General features: G+C 40.2%; 1 protein-coding gene across 4 annotated transcripts in view; it reads left to right on the top strand.

Annotated features, from left to right (window-relative positions):
• The window catches only part of smap1 (small ArfGAP 1), a 144937-nt gene that overhangs the window by 91928 nt on the left and 30789 nt on the right, over nucleotides 1-22220 (top strand). For all 4 annotated transcript variants that reach the window (XM_039622043.1, XM_039622042.1, XM_031741137.2 and 1 more), the window contains one exon: nucleotides 12917-13038. In XM_039622043.1, coding sequence (XP_039477977.1) covers nucleotides 12917-13038 — 122 coding nt within the window. The remainder of the gene's footprint in view (nucleotides 1-12916; nucleotides 13039-22220) is intronic.

Below are 22220 nucleotides of genomic sequence, written 5' to 3'. Positions count from 1 at the left end.
TTGGTCCATTTATGGTTTAGCCTCTGAAAATGGGGAAGTATGTATAACAGTGGATGTAATTCCTAATGCTTTCATTAAAGCCCGTGAAAGTCAGCACTCATATCAGACTTTCAAGGGCTGATATGACTCCACTTTGATGGTGAAAAGGCTGGAGTGCCCACTCTGGGTGAGGGATGAGTTGCTGCCCCAAGTGAAGGAGTTTGAGTATCTCGGGGTCTTGTTCACGAGTGAGGGGAGAGTAGACCATGAGATCGAGTGATGGATTGGGTGGTCAGAAACTCTGGGTAGTGACGGACAGAATGAGGTCGCAGAGACAAGCGGTTGAAATGAGTTTATAGATGGGGTGAGGAGCTCGGTCATTTGAGAGGGGCTCGGAGTAGAGCCGCAGGTCCTCCACATAGAAAGGAGCCAGTTAAGGTGGTTCAGGCACTTGACTAGGATGCCTCCTTGATGTCTCCTAGGTATTCCTAGTGTGTCCTACTGGGAGGATGCCCTAGGGCTGACCCAGGACTCAATGGAGAGATTATATCTGTCAACTGGCTTGGGAACATTTCTGTGTCCTCCCGGATGAGCTGCAGGAGGTGACTGGGTTAAGGAAAGTCTGGGTTTCTTAGCTTGGACAGTTGCCTCCGTGACCCAAGTGTCAAAAACGGCTGGATGGATGAATGAATGCGGGGGCAACATTTCAAAAACTGTGGTATTCTCAAAAAACTGAAGTATAGTTGTCAGGTTAAGGTCAGTGGTTCACAGCATAGGGATTTTGGGTTTTTGGACCAGTTTCTGAAGGATTACAAGATAATTCTGGGAGGTCATGAAATGATTAAGAAAAGTGAGAGTGCATCCAGGCTAATTTTTTTATTTATTTTTTTGTGACGTCAAAGTGTTGTAAAAATGTTGTGAAAAATGGGGCAAGTTTTTAAAGTAATTTAATATTTTAAAATATTTCTATAAAAGTAGCAGTTTGACTAATAGGATAAGGATCAGTGAAATCAGCAGGTGACCAACAGGTGAACAGGAAAAGGAACAAAACGACCACATGATTTGGATCAGATCTTCAAAATAAATATGGCAAAGCATCATCTTCTTTCAAGTGTGGTGTGTTTAAAAAAAAAAAAAAAAAGTCAATGATCTGTGCAGAGAAATAAAATCCAAACACTGTATCAGTTATAGGTAGGACTGCTTCAATTACACTCAAAAGGAATTCAGCAATAATTAAGAATGTACTGTATTAATAGCAGGAAAAATCTTACTTTGCTTTTTTGGGCTCACCTTAGACTCTGGAAGGAAGACTTTTCTGCTTTTCCTTACTTTCTGGCAGATAGTGAGCAGTTTTGATATGTGCAAGTAATCTTCCTCTACCCGAAAACTCAGATTTAAGAAAACTGTCTTATGCTTTTTTTCTCCACTCTTTGTTCTGTATGGGGGATATTCCTAATATGAAAATCTGAGGCCTCAGTCACACAGCTCTACAGACTGGTCAGTGACCGACCTGACAACATCTGGTTGCCAGGGAAAAAATGTGCATGTCCTGACAGATTGTCAAGTGGTTTCTATACCAGGAGAATAAAACAAGCTTGTTGTGGCAGGGTCAGTCTCTCAAAACTGGTGGAAATCAGGTGTTTAATAGTTGTGTTCTCATATATTTCTTTCTTTTTTGATAAAGCTTATAGTTAGGGCTGGATCAGGTGACCTTCAATCCTGTCTTAGTTATGCTGCAATAAGCCTAGACTGCTGGGGGCTTCCCATCATGCACTCAGTGCTTCTTCTTCACTCGCCTCTTTTAACTCTGTGCTAACACAACACTTAATCATTAGTTAGTTTTCTGCCTGTCTCAGCCCTGGTTCTGCTGGAGGTTTCTTCCTGTTGAAAGGGAGTTTTTCCTTCCCACTGTTGCCAAAGTGCTTGCTCCTAGAGGGATTTCTGATTGTTGGGTTTTTCTCTGTATTATTGTAGGTTCTTTACTTTACAATATAAAGCACCTTGAGGCTCCTGCTGTTGTATTTTGGTGCACTATAAATAAAATTAAATTGAATATATAAACCTAAAATATTGTTTAAAGTCTACTTTTAAAGCAAGTATGAGCTATAGCTATTATAAAAAGTCCAATATTCCCCTCTCAAAAACTCACATTTTACTTATTTAATTGAGTCCGTTTACCCGCCTTTACCCGCCAACACAGTATCTGCTTTACTGTGTTGGCTCCTGCAGTTTTTTGATTGATACTATTTCTTGACCCAAATGCTCTATGCCAAAGCCTGTGGGTAAAACTGCCAGGCAAAATCCAGACAACTGACTTGTTTCTGCCTTCGCAGATTCCACATCTATTAAGGCTATATATTAGAACATGGGATTTGGTGCCCTTTAATTCACTCCAGTTGCCCCGTCCAGCTTCCACTGGGCAAATCACCCAGGAACTAATATAAAACGCCCCCAAATCTCCTGACCTATATCAGAACCTCTTATATCTGATATAATTTGCCATCAAATCATGTGCTCAAATGCACCACATTCTCTCTGGAATTTTTTACTATCAGTCTTACAAATACTCAGACTTGCAGCTTCAAGGTGGTTGAGAGGTATTGTGTATACCCAGCATGAAAGCATTTTAATGACATGTGTGCTTTGTTGACAAACACAACGGCACAATGTCCAGAAAGACTGAATGCATCGAGGATATGACATTCAAAAAAGGTCACAAGCTGGATTCAAACCTGTGACATTTTGGGTAGACAGTGTGCGTCTTGGCCCATTAACCGCCAGACTTTTTGCTCCATGCTTGTTGACCTTAATCCTGAACAGCAACAAGGCAGAAGAGGCAGCCCGGGTCGCTTTAGGGTTTTCACCATAAATTTGTAATGTGCAATCACCCTGTGTTTCCCCGATCTCGGACCATATTATGTCGAACCGAGGTGAGGGTAAGCTGCGCTGCCAGAAAGAGAGTCGGTGAAAATGGCATTGATCACAAAAATTCCCGACGGCAGTATGGAAAAGTGAGAGTAGTCACCCTGCTATAAATAACTAATGCTGCACACCTTACAGCCATGTAGAGTGGATGAGATTTCACACATAATCAATAAGTCAAACATGTGGCTGTGTGCCTTCAGCACCTGTGTGCCTCTTGTATTTCTCCATCCCTCCAAGTCTCTGGTTACATTACTCTGCAACCTTCAAAGAACCTCCTTTGGCTTATGTGTCTGTTTTTGTCAGTTCAGTTTGATTTTGTTTGGTATATAAACTGTGTTAGAGATCAGATGAGTGTCCTTTTTCTTCTTTATTTTTATTTAGTGTGTGTTGTATTCATTTTATTGACTACTGTCTGAAGACATTGTAAGGCAACTTAAAAATTAGGTATTCCCTGACCTTCTCAAGTGTCCAACAGCTAGTGGAGTGAAAAAACTCATGGCATATTTTCTGCAAAAATTCAAAGGATGTGATCCTCACGCTCAAGTGCGTCTCGCCTCAGTGCCTCTTTTCTACTCCCAGCATCAAAAATGAGCAGCACTGGCTAACACTGCCTTAGAAATGGAGTCCACTAATCACTAACATCAACAAAGGACAAACAAAACTCCACGTAAAAACAACAATACAAACAAATATGACATGAGATAGAATTTGTTAGTGAATTGCTTTAGTGGTTTTTACATATTTAGTAATATTGGAGTGTTCTCTGAACTCAGCTGAAGGCGGACAGAGTAGTTCAGACAGCAGTGCCACATGGAGCTGATGCAAAGCTTTCAGTGTTTGGATGCTTTTTGTCTTGCTGGGTAGTCTTTGGCAAAGTGCACAGCTTTTTGTTTTAGTTCTGTGTGTGTATGTGCATCATACGGGCAAATTAAAAACTGCTAGCAGATTATTCACCTCTGTGCTGATTGAACCCACAGGTAGCAGGACTGTGCAACAGGTGTCAAGCAAGTTATTATTAGATATTAAAAAATAATAATTATTATTATCTATATTTTATACCTAAGTAAATCCATCTGGCCAAACAGGGCCTTTGCCTGGAAATGGACAACAACACTTATTATCTAATGTTAGCTAATTTATCCAAACTCCTGAGGCTGGTAACTGAACTGACCATTACTTTATCTGCTAACGTGACAATTTGTTGCTGGTAGCTAAGCTACACCCAGCTGACTAACGTTGTCTTGTTTGCTAACATTATCACTTCATCATCCAAGTGATCCTTGATATAAGTATAGTATGCATAATGCAAAATTACTAGTGCAGTCAATGTTAATCTCGTTAAAATGACGTTAATGCCATAACCGCATTGACGCAGCAAATCTCCGCTAGCACTAAAAATGACTAATTTTAGCCATCATGTAAGGGCACTAAACAAAGAAGTATAACTAACCTTTGCATTGTATAGTAATAGCTAACATGTTGGCAATTACCCAGCTAGCTGTAACCATCTATATCTGACATACATATCTTGTTTTGTCTTATTGTTGAGCAGCTGAATAATGACTGCAATTTTTTGTTCATCGCTTTCATTTGTGGAAACACTTTGAAACCCATCAGCCAGCTGTGTTACCGCCAGATTTTTTTGGGGGGTGGGATTCGTGAAGATGCTGCTCTTCTGGCCTTTTTACTATCACCGTACTGGGAGTGGATGCAGTGAGAGATCAGAGCACAATGTCCAGATTGGTTGGAGGTGGCAGAAAGATTATTCTAACTCAAATATCTACCCTTTTCTCCCGTGCTCAGCAGAAAAAACCCTTCTCACACTCAACAATATATTCAGCCTTAAGGTGGATCAGTTACACCAGCAGAAGACCACAATGGGTTCCACTCCTGTGAACCATGGAAATATATCTGAGGCTGCGATGGGCTTAGGGTAACTGGAAAAATATAGCCTGCTCTGATGAATTTCCAGTTTCGCTGAGACTGCAGATGGTGGACTCAGTGTGTGAAATCAGCAGCATGAATGCATCGACTAGCCTGCCGTGCATCAACACTCTGGTCTGGAGGTGGTCGTTTAGTGGTGTGAGGAATGTTTCTTCCATCTTCTCTTGATCCCAGTCATTGTGGTTCGGCGAGATGATTGCTCTGAGTATTGTATCTTTTTATGCCTATGGTATCTCGTCTTCCATTGGCAGTATAACATGATATTGTACTGTGACACTGGACCTGTGGGGTAGAGCAGGGCATTCAGAGCTTTGTGATCATGGAAGAGAATCTCAAAGGAAAGCTTCCGACATTTAACGAAATTGATAAAACCAAGGGCCGAGGCTGTTTGACAGATTAGTATTTAGAATGATGTTCTTGATAAATGTTGAAGGACTTTGAAGAGATGGTGCAGAAAGGTTCATTTGGTCAGAAGGGGAAAAAACACACAAACTTTGAAGAGTTTGTGGCTGGCAATGGACAGATGCAAGGATACCGATGGTTCCACCCTCAGAATGAACACAATTTTAAGAACACTTGTTACACAGTTCAGGTCACCACGCCATCAGCTCAAAAGTCTGACTGGGCTGCTGGGGCAACACCACAGGGCCCTGCAAGAAGGAGGGGGCAGTCAAAATCACTGTCAAACCTCCTCATGTAATGGATGCTCGTGTTCACAGCATAAAGTGGACAAAGTGTAAAAGTTCCACTGTGTGTTTAATTTCTGATTCTATATACATTTTCATAGATGAAGTTCAGCTCGGCAGATATTTTCATTGTGATTTTAAATTTCACTGACTAAAAGAGCCTTCAACACTTTTGCCTTAAAAACTTTAGGCGCATTCTGGGAAATTTGCACTTCCTGACCTTGCTGACCTGACCTCCCTGTCATGTGTGCAAAGTGCCTGCATACTTGTTGATGCTAACAGTGCAGCAGTTAGTTTTTTGGTGAGCTTGAGAGTGCAGGCATTTTACATTATGTTTAGCAAGCAAAGCAAAAGAGCGGTGCTTAAAGGAGAGAGGATAACAGGATGAAGACTGGATTTGAGATGACGGTCTGATGAGTGAGGGGTTTGTTTTTGTGAAGGATTGAAACATTGTTGCCACTTTAATGTTGAAAATATGCATTCATGCTGTAATATGTGTGTGTGATAAATGTAGAAGCTGGTCCTCTCGAAACAATTGCTGAGTGAGAATTTCTATAAATGAGTGTGCTTGTTGTACAGTCACCCATCCAGTCAGTCTCTGAGGACCTGTGGTTAATGGGCTTCTCTCATTTGTTCGGTGCTTTGCAACATTACAAGTGTCTTTATGTTACTTTAGCGAGGCTTAATCTGTTTTATGTTTGGGGTAGCTTGGTTGAATAAGATGGTATGAGTATTTATTATATGGCGTTATAGCATATGCTTCTGCTAGATAAATTTGTCCATTTCCCCAACCTCAGACTGCGGTTGTTGTCCATGGTGCAGTAATTTAAAACATTACTAATTATTCCAGTATGCTATTATTTATAGACTTGCAATGTGTGTGTGTGTGTGTGTGTGTGTGTGTGTGTGTGTGTGTGTGTGTGTGTGTGTGTGTGTGTGTGTGTGTGTGTGTGTGTGTGTGTGTGTGTGTGTGTGTGAGAGAGAGCAAGAGAGAGAGAATGTTGTTTCCTCTGGTTCAATGTGGCAGTAAGGGCCCAAAAAAATATCTGCCCCCAGGGCCTGTCACAGAGTTGTTACACCTGGCCATCAGCTATGAGCTCAATAAGAAAGCAGCTGATCATCTTTTTGACAGTCGAAAAACAAAAGTAAATATTTGTGGAACCAGAATTTATTGCAGTGGTGTGTACGCCATGCAACCCCAAACCAACCAGTACCAACTTGGGTTTTTTTCTTTTCTTTTTTTCACACAATAGTGGAATTATTAAATTCATTTTCATTTCATCCCATTTTTATTTATTTATTTATTCACTATTCTCGGCTCTGTATGGAGTCAGTAAGATAGGCGCTCTCTGGGCTCATAGCTGTGGCTTGTTTATATTCTAGTAGTAGCAGCAGTCCAAGATGTTAAATATGTAGTTGGAAATGTGTGTCTATTTAATGACATCTCCTACTTTTGGCACAGTAGAAAATAAAATGAATGTTTAGAGCCGTCTGAAGTGTTTAAGCTCACATGGATTGTTGTATGTTTAATATGAGCAGCTGCCACGTTATAGTTAGTGTAGGCCAATAATCGCTTAACAAACAACGGACAATCAACTGAAAATCATCACGCACAAGCACTGCACTGAAAATGTGTGAAAACCTTAAACTTAGACTATTGAATGCTTACCGCTCAAGAGCATTTTTAAAAAGGACAAGAAAATCCTTGGATACATGGAAAAAAAAATTAGGTGTGGCTCAAGACTTTTGCACATTACGTAAATGTGACTGGGGGAAATAGGAACCCAGAAATGGTGGTGAACTGGTTACTCTGAGTCCTTTGACTGCAGCACATCCTCACTTTGTACATTCATAAATATTCTTTGGAGAAGTTGCTTCACAACACCAGCATCAGCAGGTAATAAATATTTTCTTTTCACCCTTTGACATCAGTGGAGACATGGGAGGAGGTGGTTTCTCGCTCTTCCTTTATCTTCTAACAAACACATTGCAACTGCAGCCGCTCCTTCCGTGTCCGTTTTCCACTCTCACTTCTCTGTAATGACTCTTCCTAACAGCAGCTAATGGCTGTGGTCACCAGCCGGGCTCGTGCTCTTTTTTCTGGACTCCCAGAGTCACTTAAAGGGGAAGTGGGGAAAACTTAATTTCATGCCCTAGTTGGGACTTGTGTTTTGAGGAAGAAAGTGGGTTGAATTTGCATATCTCTGCCTTCATGGCTGCATTAAGATGTTGGTGAATAACTAACAATTGCAAGGAAGTAAAGTCATCTGGTCTTTTGACCAATGGAGTAAAACCATCAGAGTGTTTTGTCATAAATACATGTGTCTCATCAGGTTATTGCATTAAAAATCAATTCAAAGCTTAATCAAGTCAGATATTTTACCACATGTGGTGCTGACCTTCATGTGACAGCTCTCCCATGCTGAATGAGACTGTGTGTGAGAGAGAGTGAGAGCAAAGGGGTCCCGAGTGATTATGAAACACACCCCCTGCCTAAACTATTGGTCTGTTTCCATGGTGAAGTTGAGAGTGCTCTCAAGAAGCGGCTCCATCCCATAATAAGGGATGGCGGGTGCAGTGCCTGACATGGCAGTGATGATGAACCCTATTCTCCTTGCAGCTCATTTCCATGGCAATGGCTGAATGAAATTTTGGTAATGGAGGGGTGGGCTCAGACTGGTAGGAGGGTAACTGATGCGTTTCACATCTTTATTTTTCTCCCTTCTGCCTCGGTGTCTGACTTGTATCTGTCACTCTCATCAGACCATAAAGCAGTTATCATAATTATGATCGATGTTATTCTTTATGCAAATTCGTCTTTCTTTTTTCTTTTTTTTAAAGTAAGTTGGAAGTGATTTAACAGTCAAAGCCAAAGCCAGGCTCATAAATGACACGCAGGGATCGTAAAATGCATAAAGGGCAAAATCGCCAGCTTAAATATTGGGATGGATGAACGTCACAAAGCATTCATTTGAAAATGAGCTTTAATAAGTGACTTCAAAAGGATGTCGAACCCGTCTTTCTGGCCTTCTAGCAGTAAATGCTTTTCCTTGTACTGTTCTGTCTGGCTAAAAGAGCTCAGACTTGTTCACACTTTAAAAGGGCTAAATTATAGATGTCTCATCACTGTGGTTATATAAATGACCTCCGCTGCGAGCTCTCTCTCTCTCTCTCTCTCACACACACACACACACACACACACACACACACACACACACACACACACACAGCCAGTTGACTCCCTCTTTTTGACTCCCTCTTTTCTATTTATCACGCTCTCTCTCTCTTTCTCTCCCGCTTTCTCCCTCTTGTCTGTTAAATGACAGCAGTACATTGTGTACTTTTTTTTTCTCCCTCCAGCACCATGGGAACTGCTCATTCTGGACTTTTTTTCTGCATTGATACTGTCTTCAACAAAACTCCAAGATAAACTTAGAATATAATCTAAATGCATAACACCCAGGGCTTGAAGTTCTGTGGTGGTTCAGCTTTGACGGTCGATAATCGAGGATCTGTGCTTGCTTATTTTTGGCAACTGTCCTGTAACAACTGTGAATGCATTCAGGAAACCTGCATTTTGTATGAATACAGCAGACCTATGACAAAAGGAGGAACCAAAAATAAAAGTTTGTTTACTCTGTGCTCATCGTGATAGTTTGTTTTCAGATCCTGAATTTTTGATGAATTTGTCAAATGTTTGATACCAGGGTTCAGAACAGTCATACTCAATGTTCTTTATGTCTGGAAAGTTGTGTTTGACGTGAATCCAATTAGGCTACCAGTCTTCAGTCTCTGACTGAAGAAATGGTGAGTGATGTATTTCGGTGGATCAACCTGTCACGATAATGGGAGGATTCATATTTAGTGGTGATTACATTGTCTTCTTGGCTTTCCGAAACTTTCCGAAACCACAGCTGTCATCCATTTGGCTTGTGGCAGCGTGCTAGGCTCTGGGTTTTTTGTTGTTGTTGTGGTTTTTTTTTGGGGGGGGGGGGTTGCATCCTATACCACCAAAGTTGGAGACAACCAGAGACAAGACCTCCCAAATAATTAGAACACATGCTGCTACAGTACATGCAGGAGCAGGTGGGCTGACAGCAATGGAGCCATAAGGAAGGAGCCATATTGACATCCAGTATCTGTACTCGAGTAAGCCAGTTGGTGTCTGTGTAGGTTCTCAGTCATCCAGGTCATGGTAGTGGTGTCCTCGGGATTCCCATATGCTTGTTTGCCATTCACCTAGGGACCATTTTTGATCCGAGGACACCACAAGGGTTACAGAGCTTGGAAAGAAAGTGACTGGACTTCTTTAAGTCTCTTGAAGACATTTCACCTCTCATCCGAGAAGCTTCTTCAATTATACAACTAAATGCTGTATAGTCCTGTATTTTAACCTTAGTGGGAGTTGTCCCTTAAGAAGGTTGTTCACCCACTATTGTTCACATGCCTCATCACATGAGCCAAGGTGTGACGAAAGGTGTGAGTCATTATCAGCAGAGGTTTTGGGTGAAACAGTTGTAACACCCTATCATGTGACCTACTGATATCACCTGACGCAAGACGTGAGTGGGGGTTGAGGTGCTCAGATGGGATCTCAAAACTGGATTATAGATGGCAGGCAGTTGGTGTCGTGAGCCACCCATCTGTTCAAAGATGGCCGTTCACAGTGGACGTAGATGACCTCTTTCACTCTTCTCTCAAACCGCCTGCCCGAAATGTAGACCAAGCCAATGGGTGGGTTTTTGTTGTTGTTGTTGTTTTTTAAGTTTTCGTGGTAGTTTTACAAATATCCAAATCTGTATAAATCAGTTTTATTTACTTAGCTCCATCATTCCACAACAACAGCTGCTATAAGGTGCTATATACTCTAGGTTAAAGACTCTATAATATACCCCAACAATTAAACAACCCCCTAAGAACAAGATCTTGGCAACAGTGGCAAAAGGAAAAACTCCCTTTTAAGAGGAAGAAAGCTGTGGCAAAACTAGGCTAAAGCAGAGATGGCCATTAGCTGTGATTGGTTGAGGGTGAGGGGAAAGGATAGAGTTGAGGGAGATGGGGTGAAAGAAATTCTCCAAGACATAAATACTCCAAACATAAATTGATTCAGAAAAAGTACAAATTGGTGTTAAAATTTCACCAGAAGGAAGAAAATTTAGTGTCTGGAGCTCAAAATGTTCTGTTTTCCACCCGACCTTACTGGAGTCATTCTTGATTTGTGTTTTGTTTGTACAGTAGGTGTCCTGTCACAGTTAATTCAGTCATTGTCATATACACACAATGCTGATAAACATTGTCAGAGTCTGGTTTTGATCATTAATTTGTACTCTATACTTTTGTTAATCTAACTAAACATTAATAACAACACAAGGTCAAAAAATATTTGCACTTACAGCAAATCAATTTTCTAGTAGTGCTCCAAGGGCAAAAGAAGAATTTTTGCAACAGAGCTAGCTACTGAAGGATTGCGTTTATCAAAGTTGTCTTGAGCATGGTAATTTTAAAATGAGCTTTGTGGGAAGATTTGGAAATGAGTGTGAGTGCATGAGAGGTTTCTACACTGCTCAGAAAAATTGAAGGAACACTTAGAGAGCACATGGAAAACAAATTCATGCTAGATATCTATACTGATATGGACTGGATCGTTTGTTAGGAACAAAAGGATCGTTTGATGGGAATGAAAAGTATCAACCTACAGAGGGCTGAATCCTGAAAATCAGATTGAACAAATGAGGCATCAGTCTAGTCCATTCTGCCAGACTTTCATTGTAGTAATTCAGCAACTGAGGTACAACCTGGCAGCTGGACCAAAACATGATGTCCCTGAGGTGTTCTTTTGGATTTAGATCTGACAAGTGTGGGGCACAGTCAGTGGTATCAATTCCTTCAGCCTCTAGAAACTGTCGACATACTCTTGCCAAATTAGGCTGGCCATTGTCGTGCACCAGGAGGACAAGCATGCACCGCAAAAGCATGGCGTCATGTTGGGTCTGAGGATTTCATCCCAATACCCAATGCCAGTCAGGGTGCTGTTGCCTAGCCTCGAGAGATCTCTGCATCCCTCCATAGATATGCCACCCCAGACCACCAAACAGCAATCATGCTGAACAATGTTACCGATAGCATAATGTTCTCCACATCTTCTTCAGACCCTTTCAGGGCAAAAGAAGAATAATTTTTGCAACGTAGCTAGCTACTGAAGGAGCTAGCTCAGGCAGACCTTTTCACATCTATCACTTGTGCTCAGGGTTAACCTGCTCTCATTCGTGAAAAGCACAAGCCATGAGTGGTGGACCTGCTTATTCTGATATTCTGTGGCAAATGCCAATCAGGGTAGAGGATGTCAGGCCCTCAGGCCATCCTCATGAAGTCTCTTTCTGATTGTTTGGTCAGAGACATTCACACCAGTGGCCTGCTGGAGGTCATTTTGTAGCTCTGGTAGTGCGTATCCTGTTCCTCCTTGCATAACGGAGCAGATACCAGTTAAGGGCCTTCTATACCTCTTAATCCATCAACAGGGTTAAGAGCCATAACAGGAGGGTGAGCTTGAACAACAGGCAAGCATCATTTGTTTGTGCAGAGAACAGAACCTGATCTACAGCAAGTAGGATATGTGATTATGAGCAAAAAGACCAGTTTTGTTTTCAGCCTGTAAACAACTTAATTCTGTTGTGAAGCTGTGAGAATTTAACAAATTTTTAATGTTAAAAATTATGTTGCAGTTTTTAACTGTGTCTTATTAGCTTCATTTTCAGACCCAGAGATTACTGGTTAAGGTGAATTTGTATTTACAGATGGCATCAAAAAGTGCACAGTGTGAATGCAAGCAACTCCTAGTTCAAGCAGCAAGGTGGATGTCTCAGCCAGATAATGATGTTAGCCATGTTAGCCAAAAGATGCTTTTTACAGAAGGCGGTTAATTCAAAGCAAAGATGTTAAAGGATATCAGACTAAACAGTAAAACACAACTGTTTCAGACTGAAAACTGTCCTTGGATGCAGTTTTCACTCCTATTAGAGACATATATATCTTTGTGTATAACTGTGCTTGTGGTGTCCTCATTAAAAAAAGATGCCATTTTGTTATTTAATACAGTTCATTTAATGTCAGATCAGGCTGGGCATACTCTAAAAATAGCCTGTGCATATGTAGATTGTTGCCGAACATTCTTTCTTTATAAATACCAATTTATGTGAGGAATTTTAAAACAAAAAACAAGCACATGCATGATTGTTGTGTACATACCTCACTTAGACATGCAGCCCCAAGTTTTATTAGTTTTTAAAAGTTGTTAGAGTTGCTTTCATTCTTGATCTGTTTGCTTCTGTCAAATATTTTTGGGAGGTACTGCACATCTCTTTCTATCTCTGTTTCTCTCTTAGATGCTCCAGAGGGGGGTGGGAAGGGCTCAGGCGGTGCTGCACCAATTGGTGATGAACTGGATATCTTTGGACCAATGGTCTCCAACCCGCTCCCCTCATCCAACAACACACAGCAGGCTCAGGTAATGCACTCTCTCTCTCTGACTTTCATCAGCTGCTTATCACTGCAGGCAGGCTGCAACACACAGAGTCTGCAGAGAAAACACACACACAGCAAACACACCATCCACCTTGTACGTGGCGACACACACTCTCTGAGGATCATATCAAAGCAAACCCCGTAGACTCTCTTTTATTGAATTAATTTGACCAGTGTCCTTCAAAGGAGAGTGTGTGTTTGTCTGACAGGGAGCAATAACGGCAAGCTGCTACAGTGAAGACAACAGCTGGGAGTGATGGAACGCAAGCAAACACCATCACTGAATTTGTTGTTTTCTTCTTTAAGATGTTATCTAATTAATGGAAATGAAAGACACTATATAATTCAAATGTAGAACGACACGGAAATGTATAACACTACTTTTTACCTGTTGTTTGAAGCTGTGACTGACCACAACCATATTGGTGAAAGATTAAAATACTTACATTTAGCCCAGTATTTCAAAAACTGGCATTTTAAAAGAACAGTTTTCAAATTTTAATGATATCTGTCATATTTCAGAATACTGACAAATACTGTTTGAGGTTGAAAATGTCAGTTTCATAGCCTGGACCTGTAACCAGGGGCTACATGTTATTGTGAGCTATGCAGACCGAAATGTTCATGTGACCTGTGTGTTCATCACATGTTTGATAACCAAATGTAATTGTTATTATTTTTTGGAAAGTTGGCTTCATATTCAGCTATTATAAATAGACATTTAGCAAAAAATGAGCAGTACAGTTGTGAAAAAGAGTTTTTACAGCACTGCGAAAAACTAAGTATGTCTTTTTGGTGTGTCCGTAGGAATTAAAAGGTAAGTAGAACCCATGTGTTGCTTATCAAATAGCCTTGATTATTTCTAAGTGTGAAAACATCTATAAAAGAAGAGTTGTGACAATTTGATGGTTTTTGGCATCATGTTAATGCACCTGGATGTGCCAAACCTCGCAGGAATGGATATCCTAGCAAATTCACCTCAAGGTCAAATCCTGTTATGCTCAAATTGCAAAAAACCCAAGAGCAACACCTTTGACTCTCCATGGCTCGGTTAGCATGTTAAATGTTAAAGTCTATGACAGTAAAATTAGAAAAAGACTTTCTGAATATGGCTTGTTTGGAAGGGTTGCCAGGAGAGTGCCTCCTCACTGTAAAATAAGCACGACAACACAGCTTAGGTCTGCTGAGTTGCATCTGAACAAACCACAAGCTTTCTAGAGCAATTTTTTTTAGACAGGCAAAATCAGAATGGATATGTTTGGTCATAATGCAGAGCCCCACCAAACACAGCATGTCAGCACAAACACCTCAGATCAACTGTCAACTCTGTGGTGCACGCTTGTTTTGTATCCTCAGGACCTTTGTACCTTGCAGGCATTGGCTCAACCATCAAAGTATTCTAGTCAAATGTGACACCATGTTTCCAACAGTTGAAGCATGGTCCAGATTGGGTCATGCAGCAGGACAAGGATTCTAAGCACACCAGCAAAGCTAATCAGTTCCAACTAATACTTTGACACCAGGATCTTATATAATTGGGGATTGTTAGAATTTTAAAGACATCGACTATGTTAGGGTGAGTTAATATTGCATAACCTAAATACTGTTAGCATCATTTGTTTAGCTGCTTACAAATACTTCTAATAAAGATAACAACAAACAAATCTATAGAAGTGTTGGAATCTATGTTACAAAAACTTTACAATATATTTGTGCCTAGAAAACAGAGTTTTGTATGTAGCCCTTATAAGAGGGACATTGTCACAAAAGCGTTTAGGCTATGCTGAAGACTGTGTATGCATGAACAATGGGCCACACAATGTGGAAACAATCTGGGAACTCTTCCTGTGGCTCATGGAGCAGGGAGGGTTCCATCATGACCAGAATAATTGGAACTTATGATCTTGGTTCCTTTGAAATGTTGCATTGTAATGTGGACTAGGTCTGTGACACCTAGTAGTCAGCTGCCATCTTCAGAGTGACTTTGGTGCATCAAGACAGCAACAGATGGCAGTGAGACAGAGTCCGTTAACAGTTTGCTATTAAATGGGGTCAAGTGGCTGTCACATGCAGTCTGTTTGTCACAATACAATGATTAATTGCATTAAATCTGTGGAAATCGCACATCTCTTGCCATCTACATACATAGATGGCAAGAGATTAAACAGAAATTTACCTTAACACTTTTAGTCAGAACCTCATGGATTTGAGACAGAAGTTCAGAAATTCCTTCACACATAGTTGGTTAGTTGACCGGTACAGCGTCCGCATCACTACGGCCAACAGAACCACATCATCTGCAAAAAGCAGACATGAGATTCCGAGACCACGCAAGTGAACACCTTCTGCCACTTGGTTACGCCTAGAAATTCTGTCCATAAAAATTATGAACAGAATCGGTGACAAAGGGCAGCCCTGGCGGAGCCCATCACCCACCAGGAACAAGTCCGACGTATTGCTGGCTATGTGGACCAAGCTCTTGCAATGGTTGTATAAGGACTGAATGGCCCGTAGCAATGGGCCAGACACCCCATACTCCTGGAGCACCCCCCACAGGACCCCCCGAGGAATACGGTCAAATGCCTTCTCCAAGTCCACAAAACACATGTAGACTGGTTGGGCAAACTCCTATGCACCCTCAAGTATCCTCGAGAGGATAAAGAGCTGATCCAGTGTTCCACGACCAGGACGAAAACCGCATTGTTCCTCTTCTGAATCCTTTTAACTCTATTTGGTTGTTTGCTGTTTTTCAAAATCTTTAGAGGTTATGGTTAACATAAATTTACTTTAGTAAACCAAACTAATAACTAAAACTAGATATGAAAAAAAAAAATTAAGGTAATAAAACAACCAAAACAATTAAAAAGCCGAAAAGATTTTGTGAACTTGGAAAACAAACAAAAATAAAATAAAATAATTCTTTTAGTTTGTATTGATTAGGTCAAATTTGTTATCACAAACTGAGGAGGATGATGATGTCGGGTTAGGGTTATTATAAACAAGCCTACACATTCTGCAAACTAACTAACAGTAAACTGAATTAAAAACAAAAAGTTCAAACAAAATAAAAATAAAAACTAATAAGAAAATACTAAATTATAATAACTCAAATAAGTTAATAGTCTCATTACATTTTCGGCACCAAGAAATCATGTGTACCACCATGCACAGTCAACCCCAAAGATCTGAGCCTGTGAAAACCCTGAAATATGCTCCATGAATACTCACCGGGGTTTAAAGAAAATAATTACCTTTTCAATCACGATGACAATATTGGTTAGAGATGTTGAAATGAAATATTTATGAGCTATTTTCCTCAAATCATTAAGAGCATTTTTACAAAATAATTGAAACTTGGGAAGACGATTAAGGACAAGGAGAGGGCAAAAAAAATAAAGTAAATGAAGGATGAAGAGCAGAGATGAAGCTGTTGTCCAGTGGGTGTCTGCAGCCATATTGGGATTTTCATTTTCTGGGTAAACAAACAGGATGTTCATCCGAATGAGAACAAAAGAAAATTGGAAAAGAGGTTGATGCTTGACTTCATTTTTCCTCCTTTCCTCTGCTACTTTGTCAGCGACTGCTCTCATGAGGATGGGGAAGTTGTGTTGAATTAAACATTTTCAAGGAACTGTTCAGTTTAAAATGCGGTTGGCGTCTTTCAAGCATGGCCTTTGACCTTTGATTCACATGGAAATGAAAACTCACACTGTCAGGCAGAACCACATAATGTCTATTTATATAAATGGACAGTGTCTGATTGACACATACTTGCAGCTGCACAGAGCTACATGTTAAATATACGGTAAACACACACGTATGTGATGAACTGTAAAATCTGAACTCACACACACACATTGAACCATCATAGTAAATCACGGTCAGGGTGAATTTCACTCTCTGACCTGTTCTTAGGATTCAAATTGTACACCTCACTCTCTCACATACACACACCGCGGTGCCTCCTGGGGCAAGACCAGGCAGTGGCTCACAGGAGACCCAGGCATAAAGAACAATTATGGGCTTCTGTAACTGCAAGCTCTCCCTGTGCCACTATCAGCCTCCCACTTGCCCTATAATCTCCCCTCCATGCTCACCTCCTCTGTGATACCATCTACTGCAGTGGTGCTTCTGCCTCACACGTTGGCTTATTTCCATATATTCATGAAGTTGTTTTTTTTTGCTCTGTCAGTGAAGCTCTGGTGTGGTTGCAGTGTAACACTGGATGCAGCTCTCCTTCAGGTCAAACAGGAAGAAAGGTGTCAGAGAGGACATGAAGACCACTACTGAGCTGATGTAAAGTTAACATAGCATTAGTGTTTGTGTAGGTTCTCAGGCATCCAGGTGGTGGTAGTCTCAGGAGCCTGAAAAGAAGGCAACTGGACTTCTTTAAGGTTTTTATTTTTCAAGGTGGGGAGAGGTGAAATGTCTGTTTAGAAAAAAAAACTCGAAGAAGTCCTGTCTTATTCTTTTCAAGCTCTTAAGAGTCTTTCTTTTGCATTTCCCAGTTTGGTATCAAGCTTCTGCAAATTTGTTAAAGGCAATTTCTCACTTGGGAGAACAGCTTCAGCTCAGTGGGCCGTTATAGTTTATAGGCATCAAAGTTTCCATAAACAATATTGCCAAAGCTATAACAGTAGTTTATAGATTAATATCTAGTTTATATAAAATATAATCTGTCCATATATGTCAGGGGCTCACAATAATAGTGATATTAGCAGTAATGTAGCAGTTAGAGAGCTATAGAAGTTTTTAAATTTCATCGAGTGTTTTAGGAAGAAGTGAATTCCTGCATTAACCCCAGCTGTCAAACAGTCACCACATGTTGTGTTTACTTTTGTTTGCCTTGCTTCGTTGTGCGTTTCTTCCTTGGTTCCCATTTTGTCGTTGCTGAGCCTGAATCTGTCTCTGCTTTCTATTTCCGATGCCGAAAATATCTCGACTCTGGAAAGTGCTTGAGTTGGCAGATATTGTAAAATATTTTTGGCTTTTCGGTTTTTCTTTATTATTTTTTTTCTCACATAGTTATAAATTGACTTAATCTCGCTTGTGTTTAGAAGACATCTAATGCTGCAGTAATAGCTGCAGATATCAGCAGTTTCGTTTTTATCATTAACCCCTCTAGGACATTATCTGCTCTGACAACAGCTGTAACTAACTAGCCAATCAGATGACAGAACAGAATGATATTCGGTAACTTAAAATGACGATAGGTGAGAGAAAGGTATCACAAAGTCGGCCGCGCAAACATCATAATCCATGGAGACTTCTGCCTAAGCTCGTCTGTCAGCCTGTCTGTTATTACTGCAAACAAGAAGGGGCTCAGAGCCAGTCTCTGATGTAACCCCACCCCACCTTAAACCCATCTGTCACTCCTACCACACATTTCACCACTATCTCACTCTCATCATACATGTCACATACTTTCCTGCCGCTCCTGACTTCCTCATGCAGTACCATAGTTCCTCTCGTTGCTTTCTCTCAAACGTGTCTATAGAGACACCCCAGATCTTCTCTGCACTTCTCCATCAACACTCTCGAAGCAAACGTCACATCTGTAGCGCTCTTTCTCAGCATGAAGCCATACTGCTGCTCACTGATCGTCACCTCTCTTCTTAACCTAGCGTCAACCTCTCTCCCATATCACCTTTACCTCTTTGCACATCACCCTTCATCACTACCAGTACACTTCTTCTCTATTCCTCAGGCGTCCTCTCGCTCTCCAGGGTTATATTAACAATCTGGTTAAAAAGTCCACTGCTGTCTCTCCTAGACATCTCCTTGTCTTACATCTGCACCAGCTGCCTTTCTGCTCTTCATCGTCTTTATAGCTGCCCTCACTTCCTCCTTAGTAATCTTCTAAGAAATTACTTAGTACCTTTCTGTCTCTGTCCATAATTGTCCTAAACTGCTGCGCATCCTTTCCACTTCTAATTTCTTCTTTTCCATGACAATCACATCTTCCCTATATTTTCCCAGTCAACTAGCAACTCTTCCCTACGACCTGAAGCTTGTCTCAACTTCTTCCTGAACACAGAAGACACAAATGCAGTCAAGATTGCTGGAGTTTAATGGTTAGATGCCATCTGTGTCTTTACTTCCCAATCGTAGCTTGGCAAAACTAAGAAGGCAGGTGGTGGATTTGTAGTTGGTGCTTGTGTAGTTTGGAGGGATGTGTCTTTATTTAGTCTTTTACAGAACCAAAAATGTAAGAGCAACAGTGTGATAAACAGTGTGTTTATCCAGTCTAATGTAAGCTAATGATGTTGGCTTTCTGCCTGCAGTATTAATCAGGCATTTACTCCACGGCCAAGAAATGGCTTTGAAATTACTTTTGAATATTGATTATTTTTTCAAGACATACAAATGTATTGTGAAAAACTGGATGTTTTATATGTTACATGTAGTTTAGTGTGGTGCTAATAACGTTGCTTTGCGTATTTGGAGAAAATTACTTTGATGTTCTTTAGGATGACATTGCCAAAGTCAGTGCTCCTTCATCCTTTTCAGACTTTCTCTCAACACACACATCCACAAATGTGCAATAACACTAATGTGCAATAATCTTTTCTGGCATCGTTGTATTTTTACTCAGTTGTATATAGCATTTGTATTCTATTTTTATCTTATTGTATATTTTATTCTACTGTATATAGTATTTTATTTTATTCTATTCTGTACAGTTGTGTACTGTATTTATTCTTATTTTATTTTATTTTATTCTAATTTTTGCTTCATAACTTTTGCACTGTCCACTTCCTGCTGTGACAAAACAAATTTCCCACGTGTAGGACTAATAAAGGTTATCTTATCTTATCTTATCTTATTTAAAAGGAAATATGCAAACAGGGTGACCTCCATGTTATCTCTCTACCCAATCAGGATCGCAGACTTCACCTTGAGCCTTATGCTCTCACTCTGCCCAAACATATCTGCTGTACTAGGAAGATTCAAGGCCCCCCTCCCAGGGCCAGTTGACCCAAATTACTTGAGCTGATTATTTTCTCAAAAGCCTCCAGTAGCTGTGCAGGTTATCCATACAGCTACACCCAACCCCACATCTGATTGCATCTGACAGTCAGACAAAGTTAAAAGATGTCTGCCTTTGTTCATCAGCCAGGACCAACAGGACTGATTGTTTTCTAGTTTCTTTAATAGTCTCAGTTTTTTTTCTTGAATAGCATCTCTAATTAAACAGTTAATAGAGAAGACATGAACAACATATTCATTATTCCAGAAAACAATGTCCCAGTGACATTCCTGGAGACCGGTGGCACTGTGTAACAATACTCTGTAAATTTAAGAATTTATTTTCTGTACAAATGCAATTAATGAAAGCCATTAACAGAGCAGTGAAAGCTACATGAGTTTATTATTTGACACACTGTAGCTGTCGTATTTATCTGTAACTGAAACGGTCATTGACTCGGTGTGTGAGATTTACATAACATCAAGTCAATAAGTGTTATACAAGTGGTGCAGTCTTATTTTAGTTTCTTCTCTACACTGTATTCCCCCTTCCGCACCAACCACAGTTTGCCCTCTGTTTGCCTACACCTTAGACCTTTTTTCCCCCAACCGATTTTATGCTCTATTATCCCCTCTGTATGTCTCCCATCACCCCTATACTTCCATTTTCTTCTCTTTCCGCAGGTGCTCACCATTCATTCGCTCACAAGAATATATTTTCCTTGAATCTGCACACACAGCACTGTTTCTATTTATCCATCCTCTTCATCCTTCAAAGGTCTCTTTCCTGCGGTGTTTTACACTTCTTTCCTTCCCGGTACATCACTATACTGCTTACAGTATATTTGGTTACCTTGATGGCAGCCAGTCTTAATGCAACATATTGAAAGTAAACAGGACTCAGTTTTGTTTGGCATTTTTATCTCATGTTTTTAGTTTCTTTTTCACTAAAATAATGCATACAGTGCTACGCTGAGTTGTATCTGTAGGTTTTTCTTTCAGCCTGCATACATACCATATATAACTGAACAGCCACTGAGTGCTACTCACATAGACTCATATAGACTTTAGAATGTATAATTTAGTTTTAAAAATTGTCGAAGTATTAATGATCTAATTATCAAGCACTGTGGACCATCCAGTCTGTCAGTGTACCATATACCGTTGAATCATCAAATCTTAACACCACATAGTAGGTAGGTCCATGTCTTGGAGTGGTTCACTTGCTGATAGAACACTTTTAGTCTCAGCGGTCAATCTTTGGTCAGATGTGGCTGCATCGTGGTGCGTCCCAGGATCTGGTTGAAGTTTCTTGTTATTTTCATTTCATTAGTAGTTTTAAAACCATTTCTTATCATTTGTACACTGACAACATTTAACTGTACCTCTCATTTAAACCTTTTAAAATTGGATAAATTATTAACAATGAATTGATTGATTTAATGCAATTGATGGTTGGATTGCAAATAACCCTTCACAGCTTAACACAGACAACACAAAATCTCTACTTATCACTTCACACTAAATTAGACAACGTCTGGGGTCTTTCACATTTACTGTAAAAGCTAATTTATAGAATCTTTGCTAAGCTAAGGCTTTTAACTCTCATTCATAATAGGGGCGGCTGTAGCTCAGGAGGTCGAGCGGGTCATCTACTAATCGTCTGTACTGGCTTCCCGGTCAGAGTTAGGGTCAGTTTAAAACCTTGGTTTTTACTTTTATTCCTTATGAGGTGAAGTCCCCACTTATTTTGTTAATTTACTCCACCCCTATTCACCAAGCCGGATCCTTAGGTCCATAGATAGAGGTGTTCTTGTTATCCCATGTAACCATCTTATAACTAAGGGGAATTGTGCAGTCCAAACTTCAGTCCTCTTTGCTCCCTTGACTCTGGTCTCTGTTTCATCCTTTAAGAAATTACTTAAACCTGCAAAAAAAAAAAAAAGAAAAGTTTTTTTTTATTTATGCCTCTAAAGCACATTGTAACTGCTGTCTTGTTTTGAAAAGAACTATAGAAGTAAATTCTTACTTACTGGAAGTACTACTATTAATGTTGATGTTTTTAAGTTTGTTTTATCATTGGTGTTAATATTAGATTTATATGAAACTTAATTGGGCTCACTTGTTATACTTTGGCATCCCTGAGTTTAGCTGGCACATACACCCACATACATCACGTCACAGATGTGTTGGACA

The sequence above is a fragment of the Oreochromis aureus genome, linkage group 13 (assembly GCF_013358895.1).
Source record: "Oreochromis aureus strain Israel breed Guangdong linkage group 13, ZZ_aureus, whole genome shotgun sequence".
Taxonomy (NCBI): Eukaryota; Metazoa; Chordata; class Actinopteri; order Cichliformes; family Cichlidae; genus Oreochromis; species Oreochromis aureus.
This window is presented reverse-complemented; position numbering and strand designations above follow the sequence as displayed.